Source organism: Rattus rattus, chromosome 2 (assembly GCF_011064425.1).
Source record: "Rattus rattus isolate New Zealand chromosome 2, Rrattus_CSIRO_v1, whole genome shotgun sequence".
NCBI lineage: Eukaryota > Metazoa > Chordata > Mammalia > Rodentia > Muridae > Rattus > Rattus rattus.
Genome location: NC_046155.1, coordinates 186219330 through 186233140, shown reverse-complemented (window position 1 = coordinate 186233140; position 13811 = coordinate 186219330). Strand labels below are relative to the sequence as shown.

General features: G+C 37.6%; 1 protein-coding gene across 1 annotated transcript; it reads left to right on the top strand.

Moving 5' to 3' along the window:
- Positions 1–2763: 2763 nt before the first annotated feature.
- Positions 2764–12502, top strand: LOC116893504 (zinc finger protein 595-like; the record flags this gene model as incomplete). Its single annotated transcript, XM_032895242.1, is given in 4 exon segments — positions 2764–2905; positions 4796–4894; positions 8972–10788; positions 10790–12502. Coding segments are annotated over 4 exon segments (2085 nt in total), but the record flags the coding sequence as incomplete, so codon positions are not given.
- Positions 12503–13811: the final 1309 nt, after the last annotated feature.

Genomic DNA, 13811 nt, shown 5'->3' with positions numbered 1-13811 from the left:
CTGGTTTTCCAGTAAATACATCCCAGGTCAGTGTCATGTCCACTTCTTATCTATACAATAGTTATATGTCTGGTTTTTTGAAACAGGGTTTCTCTGTATAGTCCTGGCTGTCTTAGACCTTGTTCTGTGGATCAGTCTGGCCTTGAACTCACAGATCTACCTGCCTCTGTCTCCTAAGTGCTGAGACTAAAGGCATACACTGCCACCGCCACCACCAAGTTCATTGCAGGCTTTTAATTCTGTGTTTATGTTATCTAAAGTGTTTGTTTTTTCTTCTGATAGATAGATAATATTGACCACATAAATGTACAGCCTTTCCCTCCACCTGTCCTTCCCAGACTTAAACTTGTAAGGGTAAATTAATTTAAGACCTGTAATGTTTTCCACTGTGACTGATGATCAAAGAAATGTATTGATCCCCAATTGCTGCTGCAGACGATGTGTGTGTGTGTGTGTGTGTGTGTATGTATATGTATATGTATATGTACACACACACACACACACACACACACACACACACACACACACACACATAGTTAAAGTCTGGAAATTGTGGCACAAACCACTCAAATACTTACTTCAGTTAAACAGGCTGGTTCATTGAAAGCACACCCCAAGACTGATTGATCAGGATCACAGTATAGAGTTTAAAGCTAAACGGCAACCACAAATGTTTCCCAGAGCCAATGTGTATAGGCAAAAACCACCATGAGCTCATGGGCAGATACAGGAAGTACTGGCCAGGGGTCGGCCCTGACTCAAGCTCTTTTGACTAGCTAGACAATAACAGTTCTAACTGACCTTTTTTTCTGATTGGTCCTAAGTGGCATGGGTGGTTATGGAATTTCTTAAGATTAATAAGCCTAGAACATAACAGGGAATGTGGTCAGCTTGATCCTGCTCTGAGTCAAGCTTTTTTCTGTTTTAGTAACAATACGAAATGACTGGCAGGCATGGAACAAAGTGGCTACACCTATGCTGGTTGAGCAGGCTTCAACATATATTAGTGAGGAAGGCCTCATGTTCAACAGAGGCTCTGATTGAAGGATCTACCAGATTTCTTCAAACCAGTTTTAGGAACATGAACATTCAGACACCTGGAACTCCTCTTTAGCACCACTAAACTGTTTATAGAAAAATAGACAAGACCACACTGTCTGTGATCCTAATACAGAGTATGGAAGCTCTCTAGAGAGTATGGAACGTTCAGTCTATGTGTGTTGACTTTAAGCAGTGGTTCTTAATCTGTGGGCGATGATCCCTCTGGCAAACCTATTCTCCTTAAAGTGTTTGCACTATAATTCACAAGAGTAACAAAGTATAGTTATATAGGAACAACAAAATAATTTTGTAGTTGAAGTTCACATATTTGATACAGCATGAGGAGCTGTATTAAAGTGTCAGGGTAGATTGAAAGCCACTGGGCTAAAGTGATAAGTATTGTCAGTAGATTCAGGCTCTAGTTTCTTTCTCTCCTGCCTCTGCCTCTCTGCCTCTCTGCCTCTCTGCCTCTCTGCCTCTCTCTGCCTCTCTCTGCCTCTCTCTGCCTCTCTCTGCCTCTCCTCTGCCTCTCCTCTGCCTCTCCTCTGCCTCTCTGCCTCTCTGCCTCTCTGCCTCTCTGCCTCCGCCTCCGCCTCCGCCTCCCAAGTTCAGGAATTAAGGGTGTGGACCACCACCACCCTGCATCCTTGATAACTCTTCAGGAATAAAACTCTCTGAAATTTGTGAAATTGCTATTTGTCTTTCTTGGATTATGTGTATTAGAAAAAATAATTATGTGTGACTATTGCTGATTTTTATATGTAATTCATAGTTAGATGATTTTGTTTTGTTTTTTGTTTTGTTTTGTTTTTTTTGTTTGTTTGTTTGTTTTTCAAGGCAGATTTTTCTGTGTAACAGCCCTGGCTCTCCTGGAATTGATTTGTAGACCTAGAGATCTGCCTGCCTCTGCCTCCTGAGTGCTGGGATTAAAGGCATGCGCCACTGTACCTGGCCTCATAAAATAAACTCACTTATGATGAATGTTTGGAGAATTGGCAATTTCGATTGTTGTTATTCCCTTCTTACTATGAGAAAACCAAGACTCTCTGACAGACTTATTTATTTACATTATTTATTTATTATTTTGAGGCAGAGTCTTACTTTGCAGCCTTGGTTTCGAACTCACTATATAAGCCTGGAATGCAAAGAGATCTGCCTAGCTCTACCTCCTGAGTGCTGGGATTTAAGGTGTGTTCTGCCATGCCTAGTATTTAAGACTCTTTGACATTAAATTGATCCATACATTCTGCTTCTCAACTTCTGCCTCTGCTATAGAAAATTGTGGAGCTGGAGCATGGATCCTAGAGCATTAGCATCCCAATTGAATTAATCCTATAACTGAGGATAAAAGAAAGATTGATCCAGTGTCAATCTTTTAATGAGGTCTACAGTTATGATATTTAGAGGCACAATTTTGCTCATCACAAATTTTATGTCTGAAATACATAAAATATGATTCTATGTGAAATTAACACTGCCTTCATAGAAGGTATATTTCTCTGTCCAAACCTTAAATTTATATCTTATATAACCCAAAAGAATATTGTTTCTGAGAATATGGTGTCATCCCTTTTTCTCAGAGTTGGAAAATGTGTTTTTAAGTATTATGATTCCAGAAAGCAGCTTCCTGAATAACTGTGCTTCTGCATTTGCAGAAGAATAAAAAATGTTCCTGTTTTCCGTATACTTTCTGTATTCAGGAAAGGATTCTGCACATGGTAAATATTTTCATTGCAGGGTTTGTTGACATTCCGCGATGTGGCTGTGGATTTCTCCTCGGAGGAGTGGGAATGCCTGGATTCTGCTCAGAGGGCTTTGTACATTGGTGTGATGTTGGAGAATTACAGCAACCTGGTGTCTGTGGGTGAGAACATTCTTCTTGCAGAATTCCTAACTCATCCTTGATATATATCTACTTTTTAGATGTGGAGACTCTCTGAGTAGCTAGCTAAGAAAGTATAGGAAACTAAGTAAATTATGTTAATTCTACTTCTTCCTGGTATCTAATGTTTTCTCTTTTGGGGGTGTTATGAAGACTTCCTTTTGTTGAGGTCTGAGAAAGGGGGGAGTGGGAGCTGCACTGATTCAATAATGACTCAGTCAATGGTAGATGTAACTGCCAATACAAGCGCTTTCTCTTTGCCTGAGGATTCTCATCATTCTCCCTTCTTCTTGTTTCTTCTTCCTACTTCCTTTTTCTTACCTTCTTCATTATTCTCATCCTTTTTCCTTCCTCAGTCTTCTTATTCATTTTCCTTCTTCCTAGCAGATAGCCTGAACTTAGTATTTATTTACTAAAGTTACATCATCAAGGCTTTGACCATTATTAAGTTTTTCAGAAATCCTAAATTTATATAAATTTTATGAATCCCAGATCATTAGTCTCAGCCCCTGCTTCCTTAAAACAGAAACAAACACAAAGGAAAAGCACATTTTCTTAGAGGTTTACACAGTCTGTTCTTCACTGGTATCTAGGCACAGCTCTAGCAGTTTCCTAATACAGTCTTTCGTAACTTTTCATTTAAGAACAGAAAGGTGACAGACTTCTAAGGTTAAAATAATTTCTTACAAAGTTTTAAAATTTATGCAAGTGAAGCAGCTAATGCTCTCTAATATCTCTCTAGATATTGTCATCCCCAGTCCTTCAAGTAGCCAGGAGAATGAAGTACTAACTTTTTATATGCTTGAATGTCATCTTTTAATCCTTTAATAAACCCATTTATCATTTGCTTGTTTTTTGTTTTTTAATAGGTTTCTCCGTTTCCTATACATGCCTTTTCTTCTTGAGGCCATATTAACTCTCTATCCTTGATGTCCCCAAGTTCATCCTGGCTAAATTAATGCGGCAGTCATTGGAGCAGAGGGTATATATGTCTCCTCATAACTCCAAGTTTAACCAAGTCTACAATAATTTCTACAAAGAACAATGTAGGCTTTTATGGCCTCTATGGTTATATTGTCTAGATCCTTTCCCATGGCCCTAAAGGCCAAGTGGAAAGCCTGTTCTTTGTCACCCATAGCCTCATGAGCATCTCCATTATTCCTCAGTCCTGAGAACTGCATCTGTTCCATTTATTATGGAATCATTAGCTCTGAGTAACGGGGGAAGTATATTCCCAAGAAAGGGAGATCGAAAGTAAAACAGAAGAGACAGCAGATCAGCTTCAGGGCAATAGCAATCATCAGAGCATGCTGGGATCAATGCCATGGTGATGCTCCAGGGGCATAAACAGTATCACACTGCCCCTTAGGCAACCATGCCAGACCCAGCACTTTCGGGTCCACAATACATTCAGAGAACCAGTCACAGATGTTTCCACCCACCGCATCCTAAAGTTCCATTTCCATCATTGCATTTGACTCAATCTTAGCTAGAAGCAGAACTTGGTCTGCAAACTGAAAATGTTCCCTAAGTATTTCTTCAGCTTTCTTTACTTTACTTATGTATAGCTGTTAGCCTGCAGCTCAAAATGCCCAACTAGCCAGCAGAAGGCAACAAGTGCCCTGAATCTGGAGTTGCAGAGAAGTGTGAGCTTCCCCAGGAGCTGGGAACAAAAGCTGGTCCTTTTGACCATTGAGCCATCTATTTAAGACTTCCATAAATATTTGTAAGACTCTTACATGAAAATAACATCTAGCAAATCATATCTATAGCCTTATATTATGTCATCTCTTAGATATCTAGTATGTCCTATAGAATTCAACAAAATAATGTGCTACTTTTTGTGTGTGTGTGCCACTTTCTAATACGTAGGTATTATTATGTGCAAGACAGACCTGGTCCCCTGTTTGGAGCAAATTTGCATGCCCTGGAAGGTGAAGAGAGAGAAGATGGTGACCAAACCAGGTAGAGGTAAGTGAATGAGCAAGAAAGAGGGGCTCAAGTGAAAAAGGAAGGAAACACATAAAACGGTTTTGCCATGTTCTGTCTTACTAGAGAATTTTTGTTTGTTTGTTTGTTTGTTTGTGTTGTTTTTTTTTTTAAGACGGTTTTTTTATGTAGCTGTGGCTATCCTGGAACTTGTTCTGTAGACCAGGTTGGCCTTGAACTTACAGGATCTACCTGCCTCTGCCCTCTGTCCTCTGCCCCTGCATCCTGCTCCCTGCCCCCTGCTCTCTGCCCTCTGCCTATTGCCTCTGCCTCTGCCCAGTGCTGGGTTTAAAGATGTGGATAACCACTGCCTGGTGTAATAAATCTTGATAACTTTACTTAGTACAGTGTCCTCAAAATGTGTCCTACTATAAATGTTGGAAGACATTATCATTCTCATTGGAAGTACTACTATTGTAATCTATTGGAAGTACTTGCAAATGAATACAGTTTTATTTGATTAAAAGGGAGAGAGATTCTCAGTAACTATTCATGTCTTCAGGCCAATAGTAAGTAGTTTTCATTGCTATAATTTTATTATTTTATTAATCATAGTGTCTTTAACTGGGTGTGGTTGTGCATACCTTTTATTCCAGCCCTGGGTGAATCTCAGTGAAAGACTGGCAGGAAGGTGGCAGATATTTGTGAGCTAAAATGTAGCTTAGTCTACAGAATGAATTCTTGCCGGCTGGGCATAGTAAACCCCTGTCTTAAAAAAAGCAAGTGTGTGTGTTTGTGTGTGTGTGTGTGTGTGTGTGTGTGTGTGTGTGTGTGTGTATGTGTATTTCTCTGAGCATCTCTATATGGTTACACTTTCTGCTATGAGAACATCTCAACTCCGTTTAATTCTCTGAGATTCTATATATTTCTAGAAATATTTATTGTGTTTCTTACACAAATTGTATTGTGTTCGGTATTTAGATAGGAATTGCTAGGGTCTTTATGGAATATGGCCTTCCTTCCATATTGTCTTCCCATTTGCGAGCAAGATCATGCTCTTACAGTGTCAGATTCCACGTTACTCATGGAGTTCTATTCCATTTGGACAGAAGAAGACTATTTAAACATTCATCATTTATGTGTGTATTGTTTTGCTTTGTTTTTTTTTTTTTCTGCTTTTGTTTATCTATTTGTTTGGTTTTTGTCTTTTGTTTTTTTTTGAGAGAGGCCACTGTTGCTCTGAGGAGACACCATGACCAAGGGAACTCCTATAAAAGAACGTATTTAATTGGAGGTTTTCAAATAGTTTCAAAGGTGTAGTCCATTATCATCATGGTGGGGAGCATGGTGGCAGGCAGAAAGGAAGGCCTGGTGCTGGATAGCAGAGCACTTTATATTTTCATTCACAGAGAGCAGGCAGAATGGCATTGGGCCTGGTATTGGCTTTCCCAACATCAAAATACACTCCCAGTAACACTTTCCTATCAAGTGTCCTTCAACTCCTTCTTCAGTTATCAATTGATGACAAAGCATGCGATATATGAGCCTATTCTGGGCAGTGTCATTCAAACCATCACAGATATCTTTGTATAATTTCTTCAGTCAACATTTTGTATCTTTAGATCTGAAGTGGATTCATGGTAAATATATGTGTATGTGTGTGTATTATATATGTATTATATATGTCTAACATGTATCATAATATTCATATAATATATTAATCTTTTTTATTTGTCTTTGTTTCAGTTTTCTTTTTTAATTTCAATTTTGTGTATAGAGGCTTTGTCCAAATGTATGTCTGTACACTACTAGTAACCTGGTGCTTTAAGATTCCCTGGAACTAGAGTTTCAGAGGGTTGTGAGCTGCCATGTGCATGTTGTTTATGTAGCCTGGGTCCTCTGGAAGGCTATCCAGTGCTCTTATTCACTGAGCCATCTCTGTAGCCACTCTGTCTCAAATATTTTGTTTGTTTGTTTTTGAGACAGGGTTTCTCTGTGTAGCCTTGGCTGTCCTGGAATCACTTTGTAGACCAGGCCATCCTTGAACTCGTAGAGATGGCCTGCCTCTTCCAACTGTTAAGACTAAAGGATTATGCTGCCTGTCTCATTCTTGAAACATCTTTGCATCTTCTCCTTTGGGAATATTTAATGAAAATAAGGAACATACTATCAGGTTTTACAAAGTGCTCTGTATTTTTCATAGCTCTCTCTGTCTTAATAACTTCTTTACTCTTTGTACTCAATTTATTGTTTTCATTTTATTATAAATTTCAGTCATGATGCTCTATAATTATTCTATATTTGCATACCACAGGGCTTGCCAGAGCCAGTACCTGAAAATATTTCAACTGGTTTTAAAGTGATCTCATATAAAAACACATCTGAATCCTACACACTTTCTGGTCTCTAGAGTCTTTGGCATTGATATTCTGATCAAGAAGAATTGGAATTTTGCAGTGTCATAAAAGTGCACACTTTTATGACAGAGGGAGGCAGAACTCTGTGAGTTCAAGGCCAGCCTGGTCTATAGAGCAAGTTGCAGGACAGCCAAGGATATACAGAGACACCCTGTCTCAACAAAAAGAGTAAAAAAGAACACAACAACAACAAAGAATTGGAATCTCCCTGTTAGTACTCTATACTTTCAGAATTAGTCCTATATAGGACTGAGACAATGTCAAAGAGATTATTTTCTCTGGTGAATCTCTCATGGTCCCATGGTCAGTTTTCTGAGTCCTGTTTCTGCTGTTGACTTGAACATCTGCTTTGTTCCCGTTCTCTTTCCTCATCCAGCTCACACAGGATTTGTTGCTTTTCAACAACTGGGTTTTCTGTCTTGGTCTCTCTCTAATTTTAGTATTCTAATTGGAAAAAGAAAGAATTATCTGAATACCTAAGAAACAGTCTTCCTTGTTTCCTACTTATAAATGTAGTATCCTAGTCTACTGTCTAGTGGCAAGCTTCTAACTGTTTTAGAGAGTTCACTGAACAATGTCGTCAGTGAATGTTTTTGTTATGTACTATATGCTAGTGTGAGGATATGAAATTTTTTATACTACCACCTCTCTACTGTCCTCAGGAACAATTTTGTACATTATAAATCTAACATGAGTCCCTGAAGTAGGATAACTCTATAATTTCCTTTCTTGCAACTGTATTACACCTATTGATTATCCTCATGGGCGAAAAGATCCTTCTACAACATAGTCTTAGAAATCAATGAAAGGAGCAAACTTGAGAATTTTTTTTTAAAGAAAGGCAGGGAACACAGGGCTGAGTTTGTAGATAGCAGACAGTATAAGGTTTGAAATAAAGACTATATAACAACTACCCATGACATCCCTGCCCTGGGTTAGCTATAGCCTTGGATATTTACTAAAAAGATTTTCTTTGCATCTATTTTTTTGATGAATTTTTATGAATCATTAAGGAAAAAATCTCTATCAGTGTGGGTTTTTTTGTTTGTTTGTTTGTTTACTTTTGTACCTGAGACAGAATCTCTTTATGAAGTTCTGGCTGTCCTTGGATTCACTAATGTAGTCTAGGCTGGCTGGGAATTCACAGAGATCTGTCTGCATCTGTGTGATAAATTGGGATTAACATCACACTGTACCACACCTAGCTCTATCAAGTTTATATAAAATTTGTAAAGTCAAAAGAAATTTGATTATTCTAAGCAGGGATTGTATAGCAGTACACTTGTTAAGTGACGATATTTTGAATTTAGTGTTAAACATTTCTAGAATATTTCTGGGGAAAACAATTACGTAGAGTAACATATTTCAAAGGTAATCTGTCAGAGAGCTCTGTTCCCAAGTTCACTCTTGTTTCTTCAACATTTGTTCTATGTTTTGTAAAGTTTGCAGTTTAGATAAGAATGAAAAGGCTATATCAGTGATAGAGATCAGAATAGAGGTTCTTCTGAGAATTCATAAAGTGGCTTCCACACAGTGATAATAAATAATAGAAAAGCCTCTGCACAGAACTCTATTCTAAAGATCTGGATTTACTTATCTCAGAGAACTCAGAATTGTATTTACTTATCTCAAAGAACTCAGATATAGAATCTGATTAATCATTCTTCAAATCCCCTTTTCCCTAATTATACTCATTTTCCAGAGAAGCATCAAGTGTGCAGTGAATCTGAGAAGGTCTTGGATCCAGATTCAAAGAGTATCATCTACGAGTATGTGGATATGCAGTGGAAGTCCAGTGAATGTAATGAACTTGGCAAAATGCTTCAGGAATCTTCCAGATGGATACTTTGCAAAGCAAATAATACTCCAGAAATCTGCAACAAATACAGATTTGGTAACTACGGGGATGCCTGTATTGAATCACCAAACCTCAGTAGACATAAAAGTATACACACTGGAGAAGAACCTTTTAAATATAAAGACTATGGCAAATCTTTAAGTTTATTTTCAAATGTAAGTCAGAGTCATGGAATCTACATAGGAGAGAAAGTATATAAAGAATGTGATAAAACTTTTCGCTTTACCCCAAAACTTGTACAACTAAAAATCCATAGTGGAGAAAACCCACGTAGAACAGGATTCAGGACCTGCTCAAGCCTCAGTACATATCAGAGAACTTATACTGGAGAGAAACCATGGATATGCACAGAATATAACATGGTCTTTAGGTGGCTGTCAGATCTTAAAACCCATTACAGAGTCCATCCTGGAGAAAAGCCTTTCAAATGTAAGGAATGGGACAAATCCATCACCTTCTGTTCCTCTCTTAGAGAACACGAGAACCTCCATGAGGAAAAATTGTACAAATGTTTGGAATGTGACAAATCCTTTACCCGGTGCTCATCTCTTAGAGCACATGGAAAAATTCATACTGGAGAGAAACCTTTCAAATGTAAGGAATGCATTAAATCCTTTTATATGCTCTCCCAACTTAGGAAACATGCCAGAATACATACTGGAGAGAAACCATACAAATGTAAGGAATGTGAAAAATCTTTTACTTACTCCTCATCTCTTAGAGAACACCAAAACATGCATGCTGGAAAACTATATAAATGTCAGGAATGTGACAAATCCTTTACCCGGTGCTCATCTCTTAGAGCTCATGAAAAAATTCACACTGGAAAGAAACCTTTCAAGTGTAAGGAATGTGGTAAGTCCTTTTATATGTTGTCCCAACTTGGAAAACATGCCAGAACTCATACTGGAGAGAAACCATACAAATGCAAGGAGTGTGAGAAATCTTTTACCCAGTGTTCAACACTTAGGATACATCAGAAAATTCACGCTGGAGAGAAACCCTACAAATGTAAAGAATGTGGTAAGTGCTTTTATAAGTTGTCATACCTTAAAGTACATTACAGAACCCATACTGGAGAGAAACCTTACCAATGTAACGAGTGTGGGAAGGGCTTTTCCCAGTTGTCCTGTCTTAAAAGCCATGAAAGAATCCATACTGGAGAGAAACCTTACAAATGCAATGAATGTGACAAATCCTTTGCACATTGCTCAACTTGTAGGAGACATCAGAGCACTCATGCTGCAAAGCTTTACAAATGTGGGGAATGTGACAAATCTTTCGCCAAATATTCATCTTTCAGAACACATCAGAAAGTCCATGCCGAAGAGAAACCTCATGTTTGTAAAGAATGTGGTAAGACCTTCTATCTACTATCACATCTGAAAGTTCATTACAGAATCCATACTGGAGAGAAACTTTACAAATGTGATGAATGTGAGAAATCATTTACAAAATGTTCATCGCTCAGAACACATCAGAAAATTCATACAGGAGAGAAACCTCATGCTTGTAAAGAATGTGGCAAGGCCTTCTATCATTTATCACACCTTAATATCCATTACAGAACTCATACAGGAGAGAAACCTTACAAATGTAGTGAATGTGACAAATCCTTTACCACACTGGCAAACCTTAGAAGACATCACAAAATTCATTCCTGGGAAAAAAACTTTCCACAGTAAATAATGTGGTATATGCTTTTTCCAGAGGGCTGTTCTTAGTGACCACTGCAGGTTCCACTCCAGAGAAACATTATGAACATGAGAGACCTGGGGAAACCTTTATGGAATATTTAAATCTTAGAAAACATCAAGAGTTTATAGTGAAGAAAAATTCTGAAATGTTTCACTGTCGGAAGCCTTTCATCACATTTTACTTGTTCAACCTAAAAATTGAAGACAATATGTGTTAATCTAAAGAATGTCATCAAGCCTTTAGTTATTCCCTGAAATGACATACAGCAGAAAATTCGTATTAGAGAGACATTCATGTTTATGTTTGCCATTGTGCTACATTTATGCCTTGCTGCATACTAGAAATACCTCTTGAGACCCCGAAGAAATAACATTGAATTTGTCAAAGCCTTTTCCTACTAGACATCTGGAAATTCTTCTTGAAGGAAAACCCAATAGAGTGCTTTAATAAAGACACCCTTTTCTTTTTTTACCTTTAAAATATTCATTCTGGAGTGAAAACCTGTCAATAGCAAGATGGCAATAACTTTACAGTGATAATCTGTAGCTGTGACAACATGTATGTTCATGCACAGGTAGAAAATCCCCAAGAACGTACAGGAAAATTATTTTTCAGTATTCAAGAAAGTTGGGGAAGTATTTAGTAAAACCACAGAGCATAGTAATAGTAGAAGTTTCATATACAAATACTAAAACACAAAAGTTTGTAGGCTTAGTCAAGCCAGTGCACTGTATTAGCAGATGGTTATGTGATAATTGGTATCAAAGTTGCTCCTTCAGAGCTGAAGAACTCAAGACAGGAGTCACAAAAGTTAGTAGGGACTGACCATAATCATCAGGGGACGTCAATTGTCTGCACAGACTTAATGCCAATTTCAGGCACTCCCTGGATCAGAGCTCCTTTGCACACAGATCCTACACATATCAAAGCCCCTTTAATAACCTTTCAATAGTTTTCTTCATTCCTTATCACTTAAAAGCAATTCTTAGCAGGTGGTAGTGGTACAGGCCTTTAATTCAAGCACTTATGTTGGGAGAGTGTAGACGCATGTGCATCTCTGAGTTTGAGGCTAGCCTGATCTACAGGGTGAGTTCCAGGACAGCCAAAGCTACACGGAAACCCTGTCTCAAAGATAGAACACACACATACACACCCACAGACCAATTCTTCCTACTTGAGCAGAATTTTGTCTTGGAAACCCTCCACTTTCAGAAGTTACTTTATTTGTAATAAATACTGGTTGGAAGCAAACCTACTTCTGTTGACTACACCTGGAAGCGGTATGAAAGTACATTCTGGGAACAACACCATGTTATGGAAAAACAGTGTCTTGGAGGTTTCCCATAAGCACTCAGAACTCTCCTTACATTGGATCATTCATGGACTATATTATGATATCTTATCCATTTTATCTTTTGAACTCAGTATATGTCTACAGTGATTTCCATTCAAGATATTGTAGATAAGTCTAATTATTTGATGCATGAGTATTCTATAAATAAGCAAATTATCAACACAATAATATTAGGACAATGAAAGCATTATTTGTTATAATCTGCACCAGCAATGGGATTCTTCCTAATGATTTAGCTATTCCATCAGCCAAATCCTCATAAGAAACAGTTGATAAGCTATCTGAAAATGTTAAAAACATTAAATTTTAAATTCCCTTGGAAAGCTTGTAAGTGGTTTTTGATGTGTTCCCACATGTAATTTTGTTGATTAGATTCTGTAGGGGTAATACAAAAGTAAGTTGAATTCCAATCACACTTGACAGACACTTAGGGTTTTTCTTTCATGTTTATGATCTGATCCCCCCAACAAATTAACCATCTGTTGTGCCTCTTCTACCTCTGATTCTATTTGTTCATCAATGCTTGTCTTACTCATAGATTATGAGAATTATGTTACTGTTTTTGTACAGACTGTTGCAATGGTAATTATTCCTATGATGGTAACAAGCCATTCAATTCAATTTTGTCCTTTTTAGAAATCTTATCAAGAACATTTATCATAATAGCTACAATAGACCCTTCTTCCCATGGCCTGGTCAGTTACAGGTAACCATAATACTATAATTTACAATAAAACTAATTACACTATTCAGATTAAGATTAATGTTAAAGCAACCTTTCGTGAAAACATAGGGCAACTTTACACAAGAAGTTATATGAAAGGGGTTACAAAAGCAGAATTAAAATGAATGGAACAGGTGTGTCTAAAATTACTGGACCATGTCTGATTTGAAGTTAATGCTGCCAGGATTTTCCAAATACGCCATTGTTCAGGTTCCAGTTAATTAAACCAAATCCTAGTCCTAGGGGGAGCTCACCCTCTATTATACCAAGCTATCGACCCCGTGCATTCAGAGTAAAAAAAAAAATAGTGTAATTATGAACATGCCATAGAACCAGCTAATTTTAATTACACCATTGTCTATTATCCAACTGTTAGAAACAAATCTCCCATAAAGACCCCAATCAGTTAACAGGATCACCATGTTAAATGATTTCCTTTTTTTCTTTTCTTTTTTTTCAAATTCAGCATCTGGATGAAAGAACAGGGAAGTACTTATAATTTTAGAAAAGAGTAGTGTAAACAGGATCTAAACTATGCCCAGTACTGTTGGTGACATTATTTAATATATGGACCAGAAAAGAACAGCTCGAAAACAGACCTACCTATATGATTATGAGTTCTGTTGTCTGGTAAAGCATTAGTCCACACTTTCCTTCTAAGAGGAATGGAAATGCTATGTGCTATAGAAACAGGAAGTGATTAGACCCCAAGGAAAAATTAACACAGTCCTTTTTTTCAGATAAATGAATGAGTCTACTATGGTCTCAAGGGCCAGTCATAAACATAGAATTATTTAAAAAAATAACAGGATCTGGATAGAGATGTTGAGAGCTATGCACTGCAGATGCACAGGTCAAAGCATATAACATCACTAGAAAAAGAGTCTCCAGTGACATAGGGTTCTGTG